Source organism: Thunnus thynnus, chromosome 21 (genome assembly GCF_963924715.1).
Source record: "Thunnus thynnus chromosome 21, fThuThy2.1, whole genome shotgun sequence".
NCBI lineage: Eukaryota > Metazoa > Chordata > Actinopteri > Scombriformes > Scombridae > Thunnus > Thunnus thynnus.
The window spans coordinates 9201546-9225476 of NC_089537.1; the positions used below are offsets into that span (position 1 = coordinate 9201546).

At 41.7% G+C, this 23931-nt stretch overlaps 2 protein-coding genes across 6 annotated transcripts in view; one reads left to right on the forward strand and one right to left on the reverse strand.

Annotated features, from left to right (window-relative positions):
- Positions 1–792: 792 nt before the first annotated feature.
- On the forward strand, positions 793–6617 carry chpf2 (chondroitin polymerizing factor 2). Its single transcript, XM_067577694.1, has 4 exons — positions 793–2453; positions 3120–3684; positions 3806–3988; positions 4761–6617. The coding sequence occupies exons 1-4, from the start codon at positions 2182–2184 to the stop codon at positions 6033–6035; spliced, it is 2295 nt and encodes a 764-aa protein (XP_067433795.1). The 5' UTR covers positions 793–2181; the 3' UTR covers positions 6036–6617.
- A 2761-nt stretch (positions 6618–9378) lies between these two features.
- Positions 9379–23931, reverse strand: part of smarcd3b (SWI/SNF related, matrix associated, actin dependent regulator of chromatin, subfamily d, member 3b) — a 43112-nt gene continuing 28559 nt past the window's right edge. For 3 of the 5 annotated variants that reach the window (XM_067577698.1, XM_067577699.1, XM_067577696.1), the window contains 11 exons: positions 22190–22232; positions 20239–20361; positions 19771–19896; positions 18921–19016; positions 16180–16281; positions 15680–15841; positions 15316–15413; positions 14608–14743; positions 12882–13004; positions 12375–12476; positions 9379–12264 (listed from right to left, as the gene is read on the reverse strand). In XM_067577698.1, coding sequence (XP_067433799.1) covers positions 12211–12264; positions 12375–12476; positions 12882–13004; positions 14608–14743; positions 15316–15413; positions 15680–15841; positions 16180–16281; positions 18921–19016; positions 19771–19896; positions 20239–20361; positions 22190–22232 — 1165 coding nt within the window. In that variant the 3' untranslated portion in view covers positions 9379–12210. The remainder of the gene's footprint in view (positions 12265–12374; positions 12477–12881; positions 13005–14607; positions 14744–15315; positions 15414–15679; positions 15842–16179; positions 16282–18920; positions 19017–19770; positions 19897–20238; positions 20362–22189; positions 22233–23931) is intronic. The other 2 variants (XM_067577700.1, XM_067577697.1) reach the window with 1 other exon arrangement.

A 23931-nucleotide genomic window follows, 5' to 3' on the forward strand; every position in this document is an offset into this window, starting at 1 on the left:
TTTTATTACTCCTAATTTAGCTGCACGTTTAATTTACAACTCGGTGAAACACTGTAGCTATTAGTAATTGAGTAGAACAACCTACGTAGTTACGGAAGCGCAAAATCAGAGGCATAATCTCACAATTATGACACTACTACCTCATAATTACGATAAAAGATCCCAATATTATGATTTACTGCCTCATATTTGCGAGAAAATATCCCAAAATTATTAGTTACTACCTCAGCAAACAGGCTACCTCTAGGGAACGTTCCCTAAAGGTTCTCTCAATGTTATATTTTTGTAATTTTTGAACGTTTTTTAAAAGGTTATTTAAAAAAAAAAACTTTACATAAAATTTAGAGAACGTTCCTTGGGGGTTATTTTGGAAAGTTTTCCCAACCTTCCGCGAACGTTTTGTTTTAACTTTACGTGAACGTTCGCGAAAGGTTAGGAAAACTTTCCAAGATAACCCCCAGTCAACGTTAGCTGTGGGGGGTCCAGCGAACGTTCCCCGAACGCTTCAAGCAACGTTCGCGGAACGTTTGCCGAACCGAAAATTGTTCGCCGGGCTAAATAGCAATAAAAAAATCTCATAACTGTGAGAAAAGATCCCAAAATTATGACTTACTAGCTCATAATTACAAGAAAAGATCCCAATAATACGACATACTATCCAATAATCGCGAGAAATCTCATAACTGTGAGAAAAGATCCTAAAATTATCTTATACTTTCAAGAAAAGATGTCAAAACTATGATATACTATTTCATAATTGCGAGAAAAAAAATCTAATAACTATGAGAAAAGATCCAAAAATTATGACTTGCTATCTCATAATTACGAGAAAATATCTCAAATTAAGAACATTTGAGATAGTAAGTTGTAATTATGGGATCTTTTGTAATTTTGAGATCGTTTATCGTAATTTTGAGATAGTACATTAAGTCATAATTATGAGATAAGGCCGGTTTTTTTTCATCAGTGAATGTATCTGGCAATAAAACGGAAGACAGCGGTGTGATGGATATTAACGTCAGTTCTTATCGTTGTGAGATTATACTGATAAGGTCAGTAGCGTCAAGGAAATCATTTTCAGATCATAACATGGACCCATATGTGGACACAGGCTTTCCCTGATCAATCGTTCGTACTGATATGATATGTTATCACTGCATATTGATCTTGGACGTTGTTTTTAAGCAACACCCACTTCACGGGTCTCCTGCTAACCGTTTTAGTCAGAGGTGATGCTCAGTCAGTGAGGATGATGAAGAGGGAACCGACGGTATTTCTACTCCTGCCTGAGTCTGTGTGTGTGTGTGTATATGTGTGAGTGAGTATGTGTGTGTGGCACTCAATGTATGAGGAAGTCAAAAAACTGAGGAAATGGACGACGCATATTCAGCCAAGCTTAACGGCTTTTTGGCAACATTAACGCAGAAATTGTGGATGTATGCTTTGGGATTAGAGGAGATGGATCGACGAGCGACATATCTGCACTGAAACAACGGACGCGATGCTAGCCTGCTAGCTTGCTCTTTGGTGTTTGTTCCTTCCGACTCATAACGTTACTGTTGACGTTACAATTTCGGATAAGACGATCAAAACTGTCGAGTCTTCTTGACTAGATTAACGTAAACCTTAACGGTCAACTTTACTCGGTGACACTTAGCGTCTAGGTACATTATTTGTATAAGTATGTGCACATTTACTTTAGAAGTAGCTATTAGCGTTAACGCTAGCCAAAATTAGTTAAGCTAATTAACATAACGTTAGCTGAGAAGACACGTTATTACACAGTTTGTATGACTAACTTAACATGTTACAATTGGCAATGGCGCTCATAAACGGGTTTAGTAGTCTCTAACGTTAGCTGCGCGTTTGACGTACAATTTGTGCTTACGAGGCAAAATATTAAACAGTTATAATTGAAATATTTTTTAATCTATTGCTGTACATTGTTTTTCGCGAATTATCTTTGCTTGATAGGTTGATTGGAAACTTTACAACGACTACCTCTCCGGATAAGACTTAGAAAAGAGACAGTATGTGACATTTAAGGCAATTTTCTGCATCTCACACAGGTTGAAATATTTAACCGGGAGGGTTGGCTCATCTTCAAATGCTCTTGAAAGCCACATGGGCTGTTAACTCTCCCAGAACGGCCTCATCAAGAGTAGCTCGTAACAGTTAGATATGCGTCTGTCCTCCTTTTTGGCCGTGTTCAGGCCTGCTTTACCCCTTATCCTCGGGCTGTCTCTGGGCTGCAGTCTGAGCCTTTTAATGGTGTCCTGGACACAAGGGGACACGGATGACTCCTGCAGAGATGAACTGGGTAATGGGGGGCTTTTTCTGGGCAGAGGAGATGCTCAAAGGGACTCAAGGGATGGGGCTGGAGAGGAAGACTTCCAGCCACGTATAGTGCCCTATCACAAGGACCCAAACAAGCCACATAAGAAAGTCCTCAGGTGAGTGTGGAAGTCAGGTCTGATTTTTTTTTTTGTCAGTGTTTCCAGGTGCTGAAAGAAGTCAAAACATGATGGGATCAGATTAGATCAAGATAAGTGCCACGAAGACTTACAGAGAGGGCTTTTCAGTGAACACATATGCAGCCGTTGAGTTTGTTTTTTTTCAACAAATGTAATGGCAAATTTGTCACAAAAAAAACACCACACAACATTTTTTCTTATATCTTACAAGACTTGTTTTAAGAAACTGGAGACAATTTGATTACAGGGGATTTACATTTGTTAGTGCTCTCTTTAATAGGCTTACATTTAAATCTCCCCTGCAATAATCTAAATGCACTGAGTGGGATATACAGTATAGGTGTCCCATAGATTAAAGGTTACATTAGTCAAATCTACTTTTACATATATGTACAGTAGTTCAGATGACTTGACTTGACCTGTTAATCCACAAATGCATAAGATCTGATAATCTTCTACATGTCTTAAATTAGAATTCTAAAGCTGATTATCTGCTGGAAAAAGCTTCATATAATCTGCAGCAGTTTGGAAGAATCTGCTGAAATCTAAGATGTTTTAAATGCGGTCAAGATTTACTGGTAATAGCTTCCAAACCTAACTTGTGTTCTAATTTTTTCCGTTTATCTTTCTTTTCCACCTCTGCAGAACACGGTATATTCACACTGAACTTGGCATCAGAGAGCGACTGCTGGTGGGCGTGCTAACCTCTCGTGCAACCCTCAACACGCTTGCCGTGGCGGTGAACCGCACTGTTGCCCACCACTTCCACCGCACCTTTTTCTTCACGGGCCTGCGCAGCCCCAAGGTGCCTCATGGTATGACTGTGGTTGCCCACGGTGACGACCGCCCTGTGTGGCTGATGTATGAGACGGTGCGCCACCTCCATCAGCACTATGGCTCAGACTATGACTGGTTCCTCTTAGCCCAGGACGACACTTACATGCAGGCAGATCGTCTGTCAGAGCTCGTGGGCCACCTCAGTGCAGGTCAGGATTTGTATATGGGCAGGGCGGAGGAGTTCATTGGTGGGGAGGAGAAGGCACGCTACTGCCACGGGGGTTACGGCTACCTGCTGTCTCGCAGTCTGTTGGCCCGTCTGCAGCCCCACCTTGACACCTGCCGTAATGACATTCTCAGCGTGAGACCTGATGAGTGGCTGGGCCGCTGCATTATTGACTACCTGGGTCTCAGTTGTGTGGAGGTACACCAGGTAAAAAAAAATATGGATACCAACAAACAGTTGTTTTATTAATTTAACGTGCTTTTGGTAGTTTTTTGAGGGGGGAATATCCACAATAACATTTCTTTATCTTTATTTGTTTGGCTCACAGGAGATGACCTATCGTTACTTTGAGCTCGGGAAAAATGCAGATCCAGAGCGTGAAGATAGCGCACAGTTTAAAAACGCCTTTACCGTCCATCCTGTATCAGAACCAAATCTCATGTACCGCCTACACAAGCGCTTCAGCCAGATCGAGCTGGAATGGACTTACCTTCAGATCCAGCAGCTGCAGGTTGGTAACACTTAATCATGTTTTGTCCCTTGTTTTTATGGTTCTTATCTGATGGGACTACACTGATGCTGTGGGGATGAGCTCTGTGTGAAAGTATACTGTTTGTTCTTCTCTCCACCACTCCCATTTTTGAACCAGGGCAGAAATTCCTGACTGATACAATATTTATACATGTCAGAAAGCCAAGACAAGGGATAGGGCGTTCTGCCGAGTTTTACATTCCAGCGTCAGCGCTCTTTGAATTTCATCTGCACTAAAAAGCCTTATTATTTAATTAAAGTAGCTGCTAATGATAGTTTATTAGGCACGGAAGCAAATGCATTATTAAGGACTGATATACACATTGTTCCTGCGCTGTTGTATATTATGTACACTGTAGCTTCTTGATAATTTTCCTCTATCTGTGTTGTTTACTGAGCCTATGCTGTGTTTTGCACCATCATGGACCAGCTGCCACAACTAAACTGTGTGTGGGCTCAACCCGAAACTATCAGATGTTTGCACCTGTTAAAGACCGCTGTTAGTTATTTCCTTCTTGGATACTATTGTGTAATAAAGCTTCAAGCGACAATTGAGGATAATTGCAGCTGGGCTGTTTTGACTTGACTTTAAATATACCTTACAACACAGAGCAATCAAATATGTAATGGAGGCAAATGTTTACACCATGTTTCCCACTGAATTGGTCTTTAATTACCTTTTATTATACGTTTGGCAGGTTTGATGTGTCAGAGTGAGGTTGCATAATATGTTATTTGTGTTTACTCATCAGATGCAGATCAGCAACCTGAGTGACTTGACACCGGAAGGTAAGGCTGGAGTCACATGGCCTGTAGGAATCAATCCTCCCTTCAAACCAAAGACCCGTTTTGAGGTTATAAACTGGGAGTACTTTACTGAAGAGCATATCTACTCGTGCGTCGACAGCTCACCCAAATGTGAGATGAGAGGGGCTGACCGCGCCGATGTAAACGCAGTTCTGGAGATCGCGGTGGAGCGTCTGAACGAGCGTTACCAGCCGCAGCTACGCTTCCGCAAGCGGCGTCTACTTAACGGATACCGGCGCTTCGACCCCACACGCGGTATGGAGTATGTGCTGGATCTCGCACTGGAGGCCTATACCCAGAAAGGTCACAGCCAAGTCATTGCCAAACGGGTTAACTTGTTGCGACCTCTAAGTGCAGTTGAAATTATCCCCATGCCTTATGTGACAGAGGCAACACGGGTGCAGGTCATCCTACCTGTCACTGCCCAGGATCAGGACTTTGTCGGTAACTTCCTCGACATGTATGTGATGAACACTTTGGACACCCATGACAATGTTTTACTCACGTTCTTGTTCATCTACGATCCTTTCGATGCACAGCGAGTCAGCCAGACCGATGTGTTCGCTGGCATCAAGGCCATGATCGGGGAGGTGGAGAAGCGCTACGGAGACGTGAAGATCCCATGGATCAGCGTGAAGACGGAGGTTCCCTCACAGGTGAAGCTGATGGACATCATCTCTAAGAAACACCCAGTGGACACGCTGTTTTTCCTGGCCAGCACGTGGACCGAGGTCAACGCTGACTTCCTGAACCGCTGCAGGATGAACGCCATTAGCAACTGGCAAGTCTTCTTCCCCATCCACTTCCAAGAGTACAGCCCGGCCGTTGTCTATCGCGACCAGCAGCCCTCCGCTGCCTCCTCCTCCTTCGCCTCTGAGTCCCTGCGAGACGGCCACTTCGACCGCCACGTCTTCGATGAGGCCTGCTTTTACAACGCCGACTACATGACCGCACGGACCAAGATGGCGGCCGACATCTTGGACAACGAGGAGCTGCTGGAGAGCATGGACGTGTATGACATATTTGTACGTTACTCCGGCCTGCACGTTTTCCGAGCTGTAGAGCCTGCGCTGATCCAGAAATACGTGCGGCGGGCGTGCAACCCGCGGTTCAGTGAGGATATCTACCACCGCTGTGTCCTCAGCAACCTGGAGGGTCTGGGGTCACGTTCCCATCTAGCCATGGCTCTGTTTGAGCAAGAGCAAGCCAACAGCACCTAGAGGAACGCTCAAGCAGAATAACATGGATTGTAAAATAATACTTTTTTCCATCCATATACTGAAAAGAACAGCGTCATCTTGCTCAAGGACACTTCAGTAGAGCAAATGTGCGCTGATGCATAAGCTCATAGTTGTATCCTCCAGCTGAGAGACTCTCTGCACAGTGTGTATGAGCACTTCTTATGAGACTTATGAGCCTGTAACTTTGAATCTGTCATGTCTAGACAACGTTGAATAACGAGTCACTGAGGTCGCCTCACACATCTCACTGAATGTGGACCACAGACACTCACAGATTACTGAGAAGCTGTCACTTGTATTCCTGCTGTTGACGTATTCTTACAGGAGCAGAGTAACGATATTTATACTCCAATTGTAAAGGAATAATGGATGTTCTATTACGAAATATCAAAAGGTCTTCATTGACTTTTGCTATTGTTAACATTTCATTGAGAAAAAAACTTGAGCCATGAGTCTGCCTTAGTGAAGATGTTAAAGTTAATACTGGAAACAAGCTGCCTTTTGTTTAGGACATGTTCTCTTTTTTTTTTAAGAAGTATTAAAGTGATATTTCTGCTCACAGTTGTTTTTTTCATTCATACTATTGTATATATTACAGTGTGTTTCAGTCTCACTAGGCAAAAGGCAACTGTTTATAGGATCCTGTATGCAGCATTCTTGAACAGCCACTCCTGGAGGTATCTGTTATGTGCTTGGCAGAGCTGAAGAAAAGGCAATATAGCAGAAAAATTTTGTGGCCAGTTAGTGACGGCGTGCTCATATTTAGAAAAATGCATCTCGTAGTCTCGCCGGTTTGCCTAAAAGCTTTACTGCAGTGCCAGTGAGGCAGTGAACAGTTTGTTCCGAAGCAGCCTGCCCCGCCTTGTCTCCTCATATTGAGTCAGTAATTCTCCACCCCAGCCCGGGCCTCCCTGGGTTTTGGCGAGTATTCTGTACACATATGTCTTTGGGGAGAGAAGTGAACCCAGTGCCCAGTGGGAGGGTCGCGTCTACCTATAGCCAAAGTCCGCCATGGTGTGGGTGGTTAACCTTCACAGCGAGATGGTTGAACAAGCTGAATGGCTTACTTCACACAGCCTCCTCCTCCTCCTCCTCTGTAAAGGCGTGAGAGGACTGCACTGAGGGCCCCCCTCAACTCCCCCCCCCACCCACAAAACTTCTCCATGTGAGGGTTGTCGGCTCAGGAGAATAGTGGAGGAGCAGAGTGAAAGAGGCCCTTTCTGAGTCGGCTGCAGTCAGCTTTACAGCGCGGCCGCATTACGCTGTGGAAAGGCCTCCACCTGCTTCCTTGTGGTGAGGTCAGTGAACAATAAAATGCCTGTCTGCCACCTCTGATGAACGCCTTGCTCATACAGGAAATTTAACCCACCAATGAGCTTGAGTGCAAACTCAACGTTTTGCTTCTACGGAGCATAAAAGTGTTCTTTTAGTGAAGGGTAATGTAGCAGGGCTGCACAATTATTTGCGTAATTGGATATCGCAATTTTAGATCCCACAGTTAAAAACACTTCTGGAGACATTCAGTTCAGGTTTTATTTATAAAGTGGCTGCTATGGTTTACAGGTGGTGCACACACCCATAGTAAACCCACAGAAGGGATTTTAATTATTTTATTTATTAGACGTCTTCTCAGCACAGTGTGGGCGACATCTTAGCTTTGTCGTACCTGTTCTGAATGGACAAACGGCACCTTTTATTGTTCTTCTTACTAACATGGAGTCCAGTGACGTCATGTCATTTCCCAGCATGCTATAGCTCTGCTCAGTCTCAACCTGAGCAGAGGTCTAATCAACCAGAATAAGTGAAAACACCTGTGTGGGTTTACAGGGTCTTTAAAATAGTAAAGATGTGGTATTTGAAAAATTTTGATGGAAGTTATTAGAATTGTGGAGCGCCCTGGTAGCCGAATGGTTGCTGCACATACCATTTAACCGCAATGTCGTTTTTATCACTTAACCATTATTATTGCAAACAGACAAAGGATATGTTGTTTGGATGCTATGGGGTAAAAAAAAAAAAGTATCTACAAAGACTTAATGTCTGCAACTTTATATGACTAAATGAAGGTCAAACATTTATCATTTTGGCTATTAAACAGTTTACACACACCTAGAATTTCTAAAATAACTATCCCCAAGCACTTAGCCAATTGTTAAACACATTTGGAGTTGTAAAAGTGATGTTTCGCACCAACTTCGGTATGTTAGTTTGGTGGCAAAAAATGGCTAAACATTTTTCTAGATTGAATCTTGCATTTATTCTCTAGATATTCAATTTAGGAAATGTTTTAGCTAACATTTCAAATCTGTTGAAATTAATAAAAAAAGAATGTTTCTGCATATAAAGACCTCAAAAGTAAAGTGTAAATGTTTTACTGTTAACATGAATCTCCAGTAATACTGTCAAGATCCCAGTGAAGTCAAAAAGACACGGTTTAAACAAGATAAAGAAGCAGGGGAGGACCCCTCCATTAGCTCTGTGATCTCTGTTTATCCATCAGTGATTCATCATTAAGTAAATACACAAGTGAAAGAGAAAGAAAAGCTGTTGTTACCCTTAAACACAACAATATATGATAAACAGCGAGTCACTCAGGGGCCAAAGGTGAAACTTGGCATATGGAAAAGAAAGCTCGCACCTCGGAAAATTACTCATCAAATATGAATGAGTGTTCACTGCAGCAGTACATACATGTTTTATTTATGAAGTCATGCAAATTTATCCCAAAGAATTTTGCTCCCTTTTCTAGTTTCTTGTCATTATGATAAACTTTGCAAAAAGTATCTCACATTACCTTTTAAAGTGGAGACAGGGGACACTTAAGCTGCCTGCGTTAATCCCCATGATATATACCGTGTATACTGGGACTGATTCCTAGATATTATTTCTACACAATGCAAGAATGAGAATCTGGCACTGCTAAACTAAACTTAAAGCCTCATTTTAGTGCAGAAACTCAAAAACCTTATGGGTCCACAAAGTCACTATCCCATGCTTTAACTGTGAGGCAGTGATACATTTTACATCCCAGTGACATTGAAGGACACATTTCTCATTTTGTAACAATTGAAAAGAATATTAACTTCAGTTTCTTCCAAAAAAAACATCAATCAAACATCAAATCTTTAACATTCAGTTGAAGTAGGATTTTTGACGCAAATGAGTAGTATTTCCCTCTATGTGGCTTTAAGAGGCTCAGTTTAATACTGAACATTAATATGCAAATTTTTGCAGCAAAGCACAAAAAAATCTAATCGCATTGTGTACGTACAGAGGGAACATGTGGCCATAAAGGTGAAAAAAAGACACTTCAGATATCATGGCATTTACAAACTTTGGCAAGCGCTTCTTTATTTACATCCAGGCTGTCTCACAATGTCACAGCTGTTTTCCCTTTTTTTTCTCTCTCTCTCTCTCATTTTTTTTTTTTTGTAGAACGTAATCACCAAACAAGTCTTGCTCTTTACAGATATACAGTATCATGTATACTATTATCTTCCTGTCGGTGACCCTCTGACAACAGTGTAAACAGAAAGAAAAGAGCAGTTTTCCCGCTCTTCAGAAAACACATGCAAGGAGCGGGACGAACGTGTCGACGGTATGCCAGGGTTTAAGTTTTAACAGGGAGACACAGCAGTTTGTTAACATTTTGTCAGATATTTTCTGATACTGTGGTGCTCAAGCTGAGGTCACCCAGGAGCTGCAGCTTCTAGTTTCCTCCGCAAGAGGGTGCTAGTGAATCAGTGACTGTATGACATAACAACATGAATGCCCTGGCCATACAAAGAAAAATAAGATCACTCCGGGTCAGACACAGGACTAAGATACTACCAATGACTACTGTTTCTCCTCTAATGAGTGCAGTTATTATAACTTACTGTCCTGTCCTAGTAACAAAAACACAGTTCAGAAAAATCACACCTACAGTTAGTTGCTGGTAGGGCTTATCATTTTTGGCAAAAAAGTTCCAGAAGGCATTTCAACAAATGTGACAAGTCCTGCGTTTGTCACACAGGCTGCTATGCCAGCTTTATATATTTACACATACCGTTTGATCAGATGTAATAATTAATGTCCATGGAGCATGCATAGGTCATCGTGAAATCGTCCAATCAGTTTGTGTATGCTGGGATAATAAAAGAGGGCCTCACCCCATGACGAAGAGAGTCCCGACAAAGAATTACAGCACAGTGCAAAGAAACCCGACGAGGTTCCAGCTAGAAACTGACTGCTGAGAAAGAAAAAAAAAATCCTCCATCTGACATTACAACATATACATACAAGTCAAGTGTCATTTAAAAAAAAAAAAAAAAAAAAAAGTGTAAAATGAGATCGGTGCAGATTATATTATGCGTTACAGCTACTGAGATTTCATGTAGATTGAAAAGAGAGGGGGGTCTTTCTTTGTTGCAGCTTCTAGCTCCCACGATAGATACGGGATGGACCTAAAATAAACCACCCCAACCCAAGATAGTACACAGAGGAACACTAACATTCCTGCCCTACTAATTCAAAACTCATGGAGCTCCCCTTACTGCACCATGTAACTCAATCCCCCCCCCCTCCCCTAAAACCCCAAAACAAACACACACAGATAGTCTGTTGTATACTGTACAGTTGGCCCTCTTAAGGGGACAAAACATATTTACATTCACATCTCTAGAAAAGAAAAAAAACTTTTTTTTCTTCTTCTTCTTCATGTAACATAAAAAGTGTAGAAATGGACACAGTTCTCCAGACCTGGGTTTAAGCATTCATTGCAATAACAGTTTTAGGGTTTGTTTAAGAGAACTTGAGGCTTAATTGGCTACAAAGGAAAACATTTGGGCATGAATTCCCTTTGAAACGACCCAAATATTTCAGATTTGTTACGACCAAACCCATCTGGTTTCTTTTTGAACCCAGGTCAGGACTTTTGCCCATTTCTATTTCAGTGATCATGTTCTCTTCTGCTCGTTGCAAACCTTTGGTAACACCTTCATGACATAAACTGGCAAAAAATACTACAGAAGGAAGAGGCAGTGAGCGACAAAACAAACCAGTCGACGAGTCTGTCAAGTCCCAACATGTATAGGCATATTTATCACTTCGCTATGATTAAGGGAAGAAAAGCTATTATTACGATGATCAATACTTTGTCTCTCCTTCATCATTTATAAAAAACACTATTCTCAATATGAACAGACACGGAGCTGTTCATGTCTTTGTGATAATACTTCAGTTAATTTACCTAACACTGATGTAGGAAAAGAAACAAAGAGAATCCGACTAAAATGAGACAAACTGGTTTATAGACAGCATGATTCCCTGCGACCCGATGCGTCACACTAATCTCGACTTTGCTGGTGTAATTAATCAATTTGAACACTGTCAAAAACACTCTCCTAATGAGAACAAAGAAACACACACACACACACGCACACGCACACGCACACGCAGACACTCCCAAACAAATAATCACAAAACAGTTTCAAAAAGAGTTGGAAAAAAAATTTTGAAGACTCATCCAGAGCACTGTGCGGCTTCGACTGGGGGTTTACGTGACGTATACGTTTCAGTCGGACACAGTAGCTAATCTCCCTCTTTGAGATGAGTGTTTGTAAATGTGAGAGCAGCCGGTTGAGAGTTTGTCTTGCTTGCTAGTGACGTATGTACAGAGCAGAAAGTAGAGATGAGGGGGACGTTTGGTTTATCAGGCAGTGAGTCTTGACGCCGCCTGTGGTCCGAGAGGTTGACCTTAGAGGGTCCACGATGCGAGCTGAATACATGCGGTCGGCGACGATGTCCTCGCAGTCCTGCGTAAAACGGGACAAATACGCAGAAGGCGCATATAGCTTCCATACGTGCACATCGCTACTGTCTTGTGAAAACCTCCTTACTCTTTTTTTTTTTTTTTTTCTTAGGATTTAATATTTTCATTTTTTTTCGAATTCTTCCATCGTAACGTTGGGAAAACATCTGAAATTGCAGTGTCATCTCTCGGAACAAGGCTGCTTTTCTTTAGTTACACTTTCAGAGGTATGAGGATTTCACTCGACTGCAACGACATGCACACAAACACACACACACACACACACAAACACACGCACGCACACATCCAAACACACACACTCGGCTCTGAAATATTTTGCAGAGATTTCAGGAGGGCCTTTTCTTAAGTGTTGCGGACAGCTAAGGCCTGTTCCAGCTCCTGTCTCCTCTGCTGGATCTGTCGGGGCAAAAAGGAGAAGGAGAACCGAAAGTACGTCATCCGAGTGTTTTTTCGGAGCACAAGAGATTCAGGATGTTAAAAGAGCGAATGACGAGCTGTTTCCTCACCTTGCAGTAGAAATAGCGGCTGACGGCTTCCTGGGACCAGGGCTCGTGGTAAAACGCCGCCCTCCTCTCCTCCTCAGGGTTCCCAACCACGTCTGTCATTAACTGCAGCCAATGAGAAGGCACAGTCGTTAATGACACGACTAAATAATCACTGATTAAATGTGACAAATGTGGAGTGTATTGTGTGAAAACAGTGATACATGTGGATACAGCAAAGATTCATTTCTTATTAAGGAGTTACAGGAAACATTACAGATGCCAGACTTTTTCTTTTTTTTTAAAAGCAAACAAACATTTTAATTCATAAAATTCTCTCTTGACCAACAAATTGTAGCCTCTAGGGGCTGCTAGAGGCTTTTAGTTTTAGCTTCTGTATTTTATTTTCCATCTCAACATCCATAATATATGTCAAATAAAGGCAGTAAGTTATTGTTTCAATGGGACTTTTAAGTTATGTGAGGAGAGACATGAGTGTGTGTTTGTGTTCATATATAAATAGCATCGAACCTTAAGGTCTCGGCTCTGGGATTTGAGCCAGTCCTGGATGTAGCCCTTGGGATCTCTGGAGAAACTGAGCATGAAGTCCCTCTGGATCTTCAGCTGGTTGATGGACTCAATGGTCTCGTGAATCTGAGCGGGAAACAATAACACGCTGTGTATCAAGAGAAAACACATACCTCACTGCTTCCTTTGTTTATTTAGCTGTACCATCCAAAAAAACCTACATCTGCAGCTGAATTTGACACGTATCATGGTATAGATATTAAAATTAGACATCTAGAAGAGCTGATTCTGTAGCAAGTCTCAGAACTAAAATAACCCTGCTCATTAACGAACAGCATATGCACACATCCCCAGGAAAAAGCTGTCTGTACAGATGTAAACAGTAGGAGAAGGAACAGAAGAAAAGGTGGATAGGTGACCTGGTAGAGAAGGGAGACCTGAAGCTGTGACTGCAAATGTGTTTTTTATGTGCAAGAGCTCTTGAGAAAGACGCTACCTCGTAACGAGGGATGGGATTCGTAGCGCTACAATAAAAGCGATTCGGCAATGTGCAGTTTTCAGCACGTCGTCTGTGAATTATCATGATATCTGTGTGACTGAGGAGGAAATATGGTGAAATACTTTGACAAAACAAAAAGATATTACACCGTGTACTTATCACTGAACCATGAAGAGATCATCACCATCATTCAAATGTTAAACATAAACTGACACGTTGCTCTTTTGCCACTTTATGTAAAACATTAATTCATAAATTAGGATATAAAATTCTTGGATGTACTAGATATAAAAGATAAAATGATTATTTAACCTTCTGGAACCGAGCTTAGCGTCAACGCTACATTAGACCATATTCTACAAAACATTAAATAACTTTGGAACCGTTTATGATATCAACAAGCTTTTTTTTCTGTCTGAACTGTGAGATTCTCAGCTTTCCAAGGTACCTCGAATAAATGGTACCTTTACAACCACCAGGGCTGATTTACGGTGCGTGCAGTCATGTGATACGGGAACAGAAGCTTGCTGGGCTTCATTTGAGTCACCATGTGCACTCACTGCACAAAAAGCAAACGACTGCAGTCTTCCGTAAATCAACAGATTGTCTATTTCCCAATGATATATAACAGATGATATTGACCAAAATATAAAGACGGCACCAAAATCGGAGCTCCAAAACACCTAAATACAACTTTTCATGTTGAAAAAACAAAAAGTTTTTTTTCACTGTTTTTCTTTTAGTCAAATACGGTGAGCTCACACAAAAGTAATGCATGATGGTGACTTTACACTGCACTGGAGAGAAAGGGCAGGTTCCCCTGAATCATATGATGTATAACACTTGATACTCACTGAGAGAATAAGCTCAGAATTGGCACAAATAATAATAAAACTGTGTCCAGACGCTTCTTTGTCCATGTAGGTTTTAGAGGGTTAATAAAAAGCAGTGATCCTTGTCGCCAGTGTGTCATTATTGTATGAAAGATAACTCTTAACAAGCATCGTTAGCTTAAAAGTTAAAATGTGTCCTTTAAACACAAATCTGGTTGTTCAAATTGGTCAAACATTAATAGATCCCACATTTGAGTGTAAACAAACTACTGCGGTTATAAAAAGGTCTCTTAGAGATACACATAATGAAATCTGCTGTTCCCACAAAAGCAGCTGACTTATCACCTCAGTGTGAGATACAGCATCAAAGGTAAAGCAGAATAAATAGCGATCTCACCTTGTTGTCGAGTGTAGCGATTTCCTGTTGGTTGGCGGTGGAGAGGAGGAAGCTGCTCATCTGGCTCTTCAGGGGGTCTTCCACCTCCACGTCGATGTCGTAGCAGGCCGTCTTCTTCTGGTCGTTGGGGTCCACGCTGACGAGCGAGCGTTGGAGGAAAAAGAGAAGATGACGAGATTAGCGAATCATGATTTAAATGTTATTCAGAAGTGCAGAATCTGGAAAGAGATCTTTCAATCTGCTGATGGCTGCAAGATTACTGAATCCAGTCCGATGTTTCCTAATTAAAACTTCTGTTTTTTTTGTATGTGAATAACAGTCTTGAATACCGATTAGTTTGTGTCACAAACTCACAAAATACAATTTTCTTTTCACTCCCCAGTCTCTGCTGCCACGTTTTGTTTATAAGGTCAACTGAACAGCATTTGCAGAGAAGTGGTGGTTTGTTTTATTAAATTGGTTTTAAAAATGTGATTTTTATTTCTAGTATTAAACAAGAAGTCTAAAGGAAAAAAAAAATGTTACTCCTGAGATCATACTGAGAAAACAAAATTTTTTATTACTATTTGACTTTCTTCTCCAGGTGCAGGGACATACGGTACAGTGTGTTCTTCCAAAAGCAACACATTAGAGAATCGTTCACTGGGTGCAAAATAACTGGTGCAAGATATACAAAACTCAGTGCACAATACAAACTCAGGAATCTACCTTATAACGTGGTTGATGACGATGGGGTCGGGGGGCAGGAGGAGGTTGGTGAGGCGCTGAGGGATCTCAGAAAACTTCAGCCGAGGGCAGTCAAAAATCTGCAAAATCCAGGTCAAAAATATATAAAACTTTGATTCATGCAGACAGAACTTTTCACACAGTTTTAAGTGCTTAAAATATATATATTTTAAAAATATAGGGTGAGAGAACAAATTAGCCTCTTTTGTTTAGGTTTAAATTGTAGGATTTTATATGACTTGAGCAGTAGAAGAGTCACTGGTTTACAGAGCGACATACTGTATATGCAATATATATCATTACTGCATAGAAGACGATATTTCTGTAGCGCGTAAGGCTCCCGCACCTGTTGGAAGTACTTGTCACAGTTGATGTACTCCTTGTCATGGGAGTCCTGCAGCTTGTTGGTCTTGACGTACTGCCAGAGGGCCTGGATGATGCAGGAGCGAGTCTGAGTGTGAATGCCAAGCAGGCGAGCCAAGCGAGGGTCCAGCTTAAACTGGGGAGGCTGCGGAGACGATATAATCACATTACAACACTTTTTTTTTTTTTAAACAACCGCCCACCTCAGAACCTTTACATCATCCCCATCACATCTGACATCCTTATCGTATTTCCCCCCGGCTTGGAAATGGATATCAGGTTTTGAAATGGAGTCTTAAATGCAGTGTAATGGTGCTGTAAGACCAGCGGTTATCAGTGATGTGAGGCCTGCAGGATGTCACTACAATGGCTGATTTCATGGCATGAGTTAGTCATAGAGTCGTAACACAAGAAGAGGGAGTCTATTTATGGGCCGTTTTGATTACGAGAGACCGCGTGGCACGTGGCGTGTGGCGTGGTCACCTGGTAGTCCAGCATCAGCAGCAGAGTACAACGCACGCTCACGTCTCCCGGCCTCTTCACCTGGAAGCCGTCCGTTTCCTGGGTGGTGGCCGTGCGGTGCCACTGAAAGAGCAAAATAACACCAGTTAGACTTAAACTCACTCAGACAGAACGTGCATTTTTGTTAGTTTTACTCGTCATTATTCGCTTGTTTCCAATTAATTCCTGCTTAAAGAGAACGCCAGACTGTCTGCTGCTGTGGTTTTGTTGAGAAGTTAAATTTCTACCAACCAGCCTTACACAGTGTGCTGAGAAACCAAGATAGCAAAAGGTTAACCATGTGGCCGTGCAGCTGAATGTTATCGCTTTTAAGATCACACAATCAGCAGAGACTTGGAAAGAAATAACAGAAAAACTAAATATCAGCCAGCCCAAATAAAAAAAAAAAAAAAAAAAAAAAAAAAGATTGGCGTAAGATTCTGCGTTGTAGACTTTGCGTTTACATATATCAGAGCCTCCTCTGTGTCTAACCGCAGCCGAAATGTTATTTACATCTCCATTTTATCTTAACTGCTCAAGAGAATGAAAAGCACTTTAAATGCCATCTTCAACACAGTGGATTGTGGTAACTTGGCACGCAGCACAGAGTCATTTTTTCCTTCAACTAATGGATGACTCAGAACAGATTAAGTACTGATTGTACCTCAAGGTAGAGAAAAAAATTATTTTGATGGAAAATCATTCGAAGTGAAGCACCTGGGTGCCTTGCTAAAATACCCCCTTAAAAGGAGGAACCTTGAGAAGTTATGATTTTCACTCTAAAACTCCTAAAGTGTTTTTTTTTTTTTTTAAAGTCAATATATTTTGTGACGAGATAAAGTGAAGGGCAGCTAATGGTTGTTCTTAATAAGTAAGCACCTTGTTTTCTCAAGCACCCTCACACCCACTTGTTAAAACAACTGTGCAGTGTTGAAAATAAAATTAAAAAAATCCTTTCTGTTATAGAAAATCAGTTTATAAAAAAAGAGAGAGGGCGGTCCAATCTCTGAGTATATTATATTATTATATATTACATTTGTATTTATATAATGTGGACATAAAAGGGGCAGGTTAGTTGGGCTGATTGTAGCTCGAGACTCAACCCGACACCACAAAATAACAAATTTTCAGTCAGCGTCCTTCCAGAGGCCTTCACTGACCCTGACTGCATAGCTGAACAGTCCGATTCGTGCAGAATACAAAAGCTTTTTTATTACTAATTGATATGATCCCAAATGAAAGCAATGACCTACAAAGTGACCAACAGGAAAGCTGTTAAAATGTGAATGTCGTCCAGATCGTCTGAAGAGATGAAACAAACACCGTTGTAGCTGCAGAGCAGTCCTGAAGTATTCTGACATGTTTTTGTTGTTGTGTTCTGACTCACTGGAAATTAAACAATCACTATAGGCCTTTAAATGAAAGACATTTGGATATGTCACAGCAGTAAAAAGCACACGTGTAAATAATAAAATGAATAACGGCTGAATTCCATTTAGCTGCTTCAGTTTTAGAGTCCTGGTTTTGTGCACGTTGGTTCACACTCATATTTTGTAAGTGACGTATCAAAGCTCCGGTGTGTCATTTGTGCGACAGTCAAGTCATAAACATCGATGTTACGGCTCTGTTAGCATTCGGTTATGAAAAGTTTCTGTCGGTTTGGCTTGAATAGAAGCTTCTCCATAAATGTCAAACAGATTTGAAACTTCCTCGTCTCTCCGCTGACCGTCGTCGCCGCCGTCGCTCTCCTCCGTGTTTATTTTTCCGGGCTGTGAGGTGCAGACGCTGAATGATGACAAAGGGTTCTGACAGCGGTCGTTTAGCCACAGATCAGATAGGAATCAGATCTAGGGCCACATATACAAGTGGCCCAGATCTGATATGAAAAAAATCTGATCTGAGTCACTCGGGGGCAAAAAAAAAATCAGATTTGGGCCACTTCATCATGGCAACACAACCACTGTCCTGACTTACTGGGACGCTTGAATGGAACAGAGTCATTGTTAATGAAATTAGCTTCACCTGTGATTTTCCTGCTACGACGAGTCAAAATGTCTCCTGTGAAAAAGGTCTATTGTTGTAAAGAACACATTTTATAGACTTTTTTTTCATGGCAAACATTTTTATTTGTCAGAAACTGGAAAATCACAGGTGAAGCACCTACACACCTGTAGTCACACACAGGAGTTTTTACTTACAGATGCTTGATTAGACCTTTTCTTAAGCTCGGTAAGATGTACTTGACTCCTCTTCAGTGTGATTCAGCTTTGAGGTGAGAAATCATGAGCCAGTTTGAGAGAGATTGGATTGACCTCTCATTCAGAAAAAATTGTTTATATTCTTCTTTGGCTATAGCTGCCGTTCTCCACAAAGAAGCAAACCATAAACTTTTTAGACCTTTCAAGTCTACAAGGTCAAGTATATGATACTCAAAGGATGTATGTGTGGTTGAGTCTACCACAGGTGGAGAACAAGTGTTTTACCATCAAAGTCGGAATCACTTTAATTTCATTGCTGAAGGACAAATTTGTTACTGAACAAAAACCTATGGACTGCACTGTGTTAGCTACCTAGCATGTTAGCATGTTTGTTAGCTGCAGCCAGAGCATGTAGTTATAGCACCATTCATGACACTTATCAACAGGTTAACAGTCCTTTAATGGTGTGTGGGTCATTTTTAAGCCGACCTCGTCCTCTGTGCACTGCGGCATGTTGGAACTGACCTCAACCAGGTGGTTGTCAGGACCATAAAGGTCTTTGTCCAGCTCGATCACCAGGCTCTTAAAAAACGAAGAGAACTTCTTCTTCTGCTTCCCCGGCTGTGAAAAAGAAAGACAAAGGTGGTCAGTTAATGTCCAAAATCAGACACAGAGACAAGTATACACATGAAACACACACAAGTAAGAGCACAAATGGAAACACTTGTCACCATGTCTTTGCTTATAGCAACATTACTCATCAAAAACCCACAAGAGGCTGACTAAGATCAGAAAAAAAAGTGAGACAGTAGACATTCTCAGGGTCCACTTCCTCCGAGCTCAACCAGAAATATTTGTGGTTTGTGAAACCTAAATGCTTCCTACCGCTGTGAAATGAAGGCCTTGCCTCGGACTGCTAAGAACAGTCGAAAAAGTCAAAAACAAATATAAGATTATTACGCTTTTCATGCTGCATCTGCAGTCGCTCTCAACACATTTTCAAAACATCGATAATTAATTTATATTCCAAACCGGCTGATACATTTGCGTCCAAAGACGTTTGAGCACATCATTACCGAGTCTGACTGCGGGCCAAAATCCACCCAGAGCAGCTCCGGGATCAAAGAGCGGCACACTTTCATACTAAATGGGAAGATTATGATCTCAGTTATTTTTTAGAGGACAAGCTGCAATTTGACTCGCACCAAATTCATTCGCCAGAGATGACATAATGCTGCATTTTCCAGATGATCAATATCACAGAATCTGTGTTATTAGTTCAGTAGTTTCCATTAGACTGTGTCACATAGTTTGAAAGTACTGAAAAGAAAACACGTGCGTTGTGTATTTCTTTTGAGACGAAAAAAAAACTCACATCATCCAGCAACTTCCCCTCTACTCGCAGCTCCCATGATGCAATGCTGCCGTCAGAGTCATCGGCGTCAGGTCTGGCAGGGTTGAAGGTGTTGGATATGTAAAGTCTCAGTTTACGCTTTTGCTGCTGACACAAGGGCACATGAAACACCACAGTTTAAAGGGACATTTCACAAAATCACTAAGTGAAATGTCATGCTGCACGTGCCCCGTCTGATCTGATCGGATGAACCCAAAATAACAGCAGATTAAAAAAGGAAAATAGATTTTTTTCTTCTGTTTGAAGATGAGATGAGACAGACACTCTGCTGCCATGTGACAAATAAATGTCGTCACTTGTGTTATTGAACTGTTGAGGGAAAAAAATACAGCAAATAGCATTTTTATCCCTCTAAAAGTGGATAAAATTGCATTTTGGAGGTCAGCAGGGCACACAGGCTACTCACGAGTCATGACTTCGTCTCCTTACCTTCATTGGTCTCTTCAGTGCTTCCTGGATGTCCACACGTTTGCGCATGATGGTCTGGTCCAGTTTGCGCTCAAACGCCAGCAGATCCATGTAGGCCTGAGACTCTGGGACCAGCTCACGGATCTGCTCAGAGGACACACGACAATCTGATGTTAGATCCTTCATATCAGACAGTCAGATTTTCCTCACAGATACAACCTGAATATCACTAAAAGGATTAAGCAGATTAGATCTCTGCAGATGGAGGGGGGTGGGGTGGGGGGGGGGGGGGGGGGGGTGGGGGGTACTGTCCTGTTTCAAGGACATTTAGCACCTTAATGTCCTGATTACTTTAATTATCCCTTTAAGCAGATTTATGGTTGGGAAAACTTATTTCATCTGTATCATCTTGTTCCAACTTTTCATTTAATCACACTCAAGACTCCATTTTTTTTTATGGCTGCACTATTATTCCTCATGTCTTGTGCAACATTTTCTCACAAATTTGAGTCATATTTTGTATCTTTGGAAATTGGGGACTTCCACTAGAATATAAAAGTTAAAAATAAAGTTCTGGTGGTTTTTTGGGTAAAACGTGACTGATGCACTGATGGTCATTGAGGTTTAAGGGGTTAAATATGGAAAAAAACTACTGCTGCTTCAATCCAACCGGAGAAACTAAAACATAAACAAAAAAAAAACAATTTTTTCTTCTGACACATTAAAAAAACAATCTCGCCAAAGTCCATTAGTGGCTGTTCTGGAGCGTTCAATACTATCACACAATGTTCCTCAGAGATGGAGTTGTAGATGTTCAAATGTCCATTTTTCTGAGCACTTTAAGCACTTTTCATCAATGTCCAGACTGTGACATTCTGACTTTGAGTTCACTTTCTCTTAAAAGCTCATCATCACCTAAAAATGTGCATCTGGTTGCCTCATTATTTGGAATAACTGTGAACAATATTTGTTCTACATGAGACTTATTCTCTCCAGAAGTCATTTTACATTTAAGGAGATGACAGACAAGCTGCTGCCCAGTCTGTCATTAATACTGTAGGTCCAAACCATCCTGGGGACACTGAGGGGATGAAAAAAAATGAGATGCAGAGTGTGCAGCCAACCAGCCTGCACAGAGACATTACCATACCGATGAAAGTCCTCCGAGCATCAAGGGCTTCTGCTTACCAAACTGTGCACACACACACACACACACACACACATCCTATAGTCAGCTCCTTCTCTTCCCTCCCTCCCTCTTCTTCTTCCCTCTTTCATGTTTCTTTTCTAAATGGCTGCCTTCATTGTTCCCTCTCATTCCTCCTCTATCTCCATCTCGTTGCTTTTCACCGGGCCGAGGTGCCGAGCAGATGGAGGAGGAGTGTGGCAGACATTCCCTGTCCCTGACTCATTATTGTGGAGTGGCGCCCCGGCCGTGTCTACTGCTATCTCCCTGTCTGGGTTATGTCAGTGGGGGGATAAGACCTGAACCCAGACACTCACAGTCTCCAGACCTCCACGGTCTCAGTGTGAAAGCCCGCTGTGTGCCGGCCATGACATGGTGAGGTGATGGCGTGGCGCAGGGCCGAAAACTGAGACCACGGGTTGAAAAATCACAACCTCAGTAGGCACAGACTCACCTGTGGTAACGTAGTGATTCTGCCGCCTCTTTCGGTCCTACTTGTGGTTGCGTCTCGGCCATATCCCGCTGACTATTCCAATTTAAATCAATGAACCACCGTCCAAATAACAGAATGAAACCCTAAAACCTCCTGATCGCTCCCCCTCATCCTCTCCCTTCTCATTTAGAAATAACACATAATCATCTGGCCCTCTGCGCCTTTCCAAGAACCCCTGACATCAAAACCAGGACCGGGATTTTTCTGCTTTGCACACAAAAGGTAACAACAAACACACACACACACACATAGAAAAAACAGAGCAACAAAAGATAAAAAATATGCAGCCTCACCCTTTGCGGAAGAATCTTGTCTGCCATTTTCCTTCTCTTAGCACTAGAGAGAGGGAGAGAAAGACAGAGAGAAAGAGGAAAAAGAGAGCATGTTACTATGGTGACTGATAGCGTAGCACCCAGACCATCTGCTAAAATGCTGGGCCATATCCAGCACCCCAGCGTCCCAGCTGTGTGTGTGTGTGTGTGTGTGCGCATACGTGTGTGTGCGTGTGTGTTTGTGTGTTCTCTGAAATGCAGCGGTCCACCTGGAGAGCGAAAGCCTCTAACAGCCAAAAAAGTGTCACATCACACATCTTTTGCCTGACATGTATTCACTGCACTCGCGCACACACACACACACACTCACATACTCACACACACACTCTGCACAATCAGTGGGGCCGTTGCAGCAGGGGCTCGGATGGTGACAGGATGTGCGTTCAAGAGCTTTCAGGAATGCAGAGTCTTCAAGATTTTCACCAAGGAGAAAGCTTGCATGTGTATAATATGTATATATGTGTGTGTGTGTGTATGTGTGTGTGTTTGTGTGGATATTTTCATTCACAAATTCCAGGCATTTCCTGCTGTGTGATACTTACCAGGAAGGTAATGAGGAGAAAAGACAATCTGTGCCAAGTTGGTGCCTTTGTCAGAACTTTCTCACCGGTTGACACTGATTTTAATATTCAACACTCAGGCTTCCAAATTTCATTTAAATTCTAATCGAAAAAAATAAATCCGTGGACACCTGTGATATGTGGAGAACCCATGAAAATTCATGCAAGTGTTCTGTTATTGGTGCCTGCAGAAGGACACCGACTAAAAGCACCTAGATGTCACTACACTGCAAAATGGATGTGTTATAACCTGCAAAGCACTGAAAGGTGTAAAGAAGCAGTGGGATTCATGTGTTAAGATTATTCTCATTACTCCTAAATTATAAAAGACAAATCTAATTTCAAGCAGCTTTATTTTAAATTTGTCAAGTTTCATCGCTTCTATTCTTTTAAGTCACTTTTAAAGGACGGGTTCACAATTTTTCAAGCGTGTCTTAAAACAACAGTCAGGTGTCCATATAGACACCGAAAGAGGTTTTCCTTGCTGTAATCATTCCTCCTGCTCATACTGGCTGTTAAAAGATCCCCTTAAAATGTGCTTTCAATGTAAGTGATGGAGGCCAAAATATGAGGCTTCAGCAGTCTGAGTTAGTCATATCAAGTGGATATCTGCCACATTTACTGTCTTTGTTTAGTTTACGTCCTTATGTTTTATGTCTTGCGCTGTCTACCTGTTTAACTGTTGGACCGCAGGCTCCTAGGAAGCAGTATTTCATCCCAAATGTATATTTGTGTAAGGATGGGTTGACGATAAAGAGAGTCTGAGTTTTAGCATCAAATTCCTTCTTTGTGTTTCCTCGGACAGTGTTTCCCTGTTGAGCTGCGGTGGAAGTATAGTAACAAAAAGCAGACTTTGGCACTAAAAAGACTATAATGTTGAAAGATATCGACTTGATTTAAATAATTTGGACGGCTGAAGCTTCATATTAGCTTCAGATAAAGTTTTAAATACATTTTTGCACAGAAGGAGGACTGTGGATTTTGGCTCCCATCACTTAAATCATGAGTGCTTTATGAAGGGATCTTCTAATGGTCAGTATGAACAGGAGGATTATGGGAAGAAAAACAACCTGACTGTTGTTTTAAGACAGACCTTTAAGGCTGTTTTACTAATTCAAAGCAACATTTTTTTTTAAAATATGC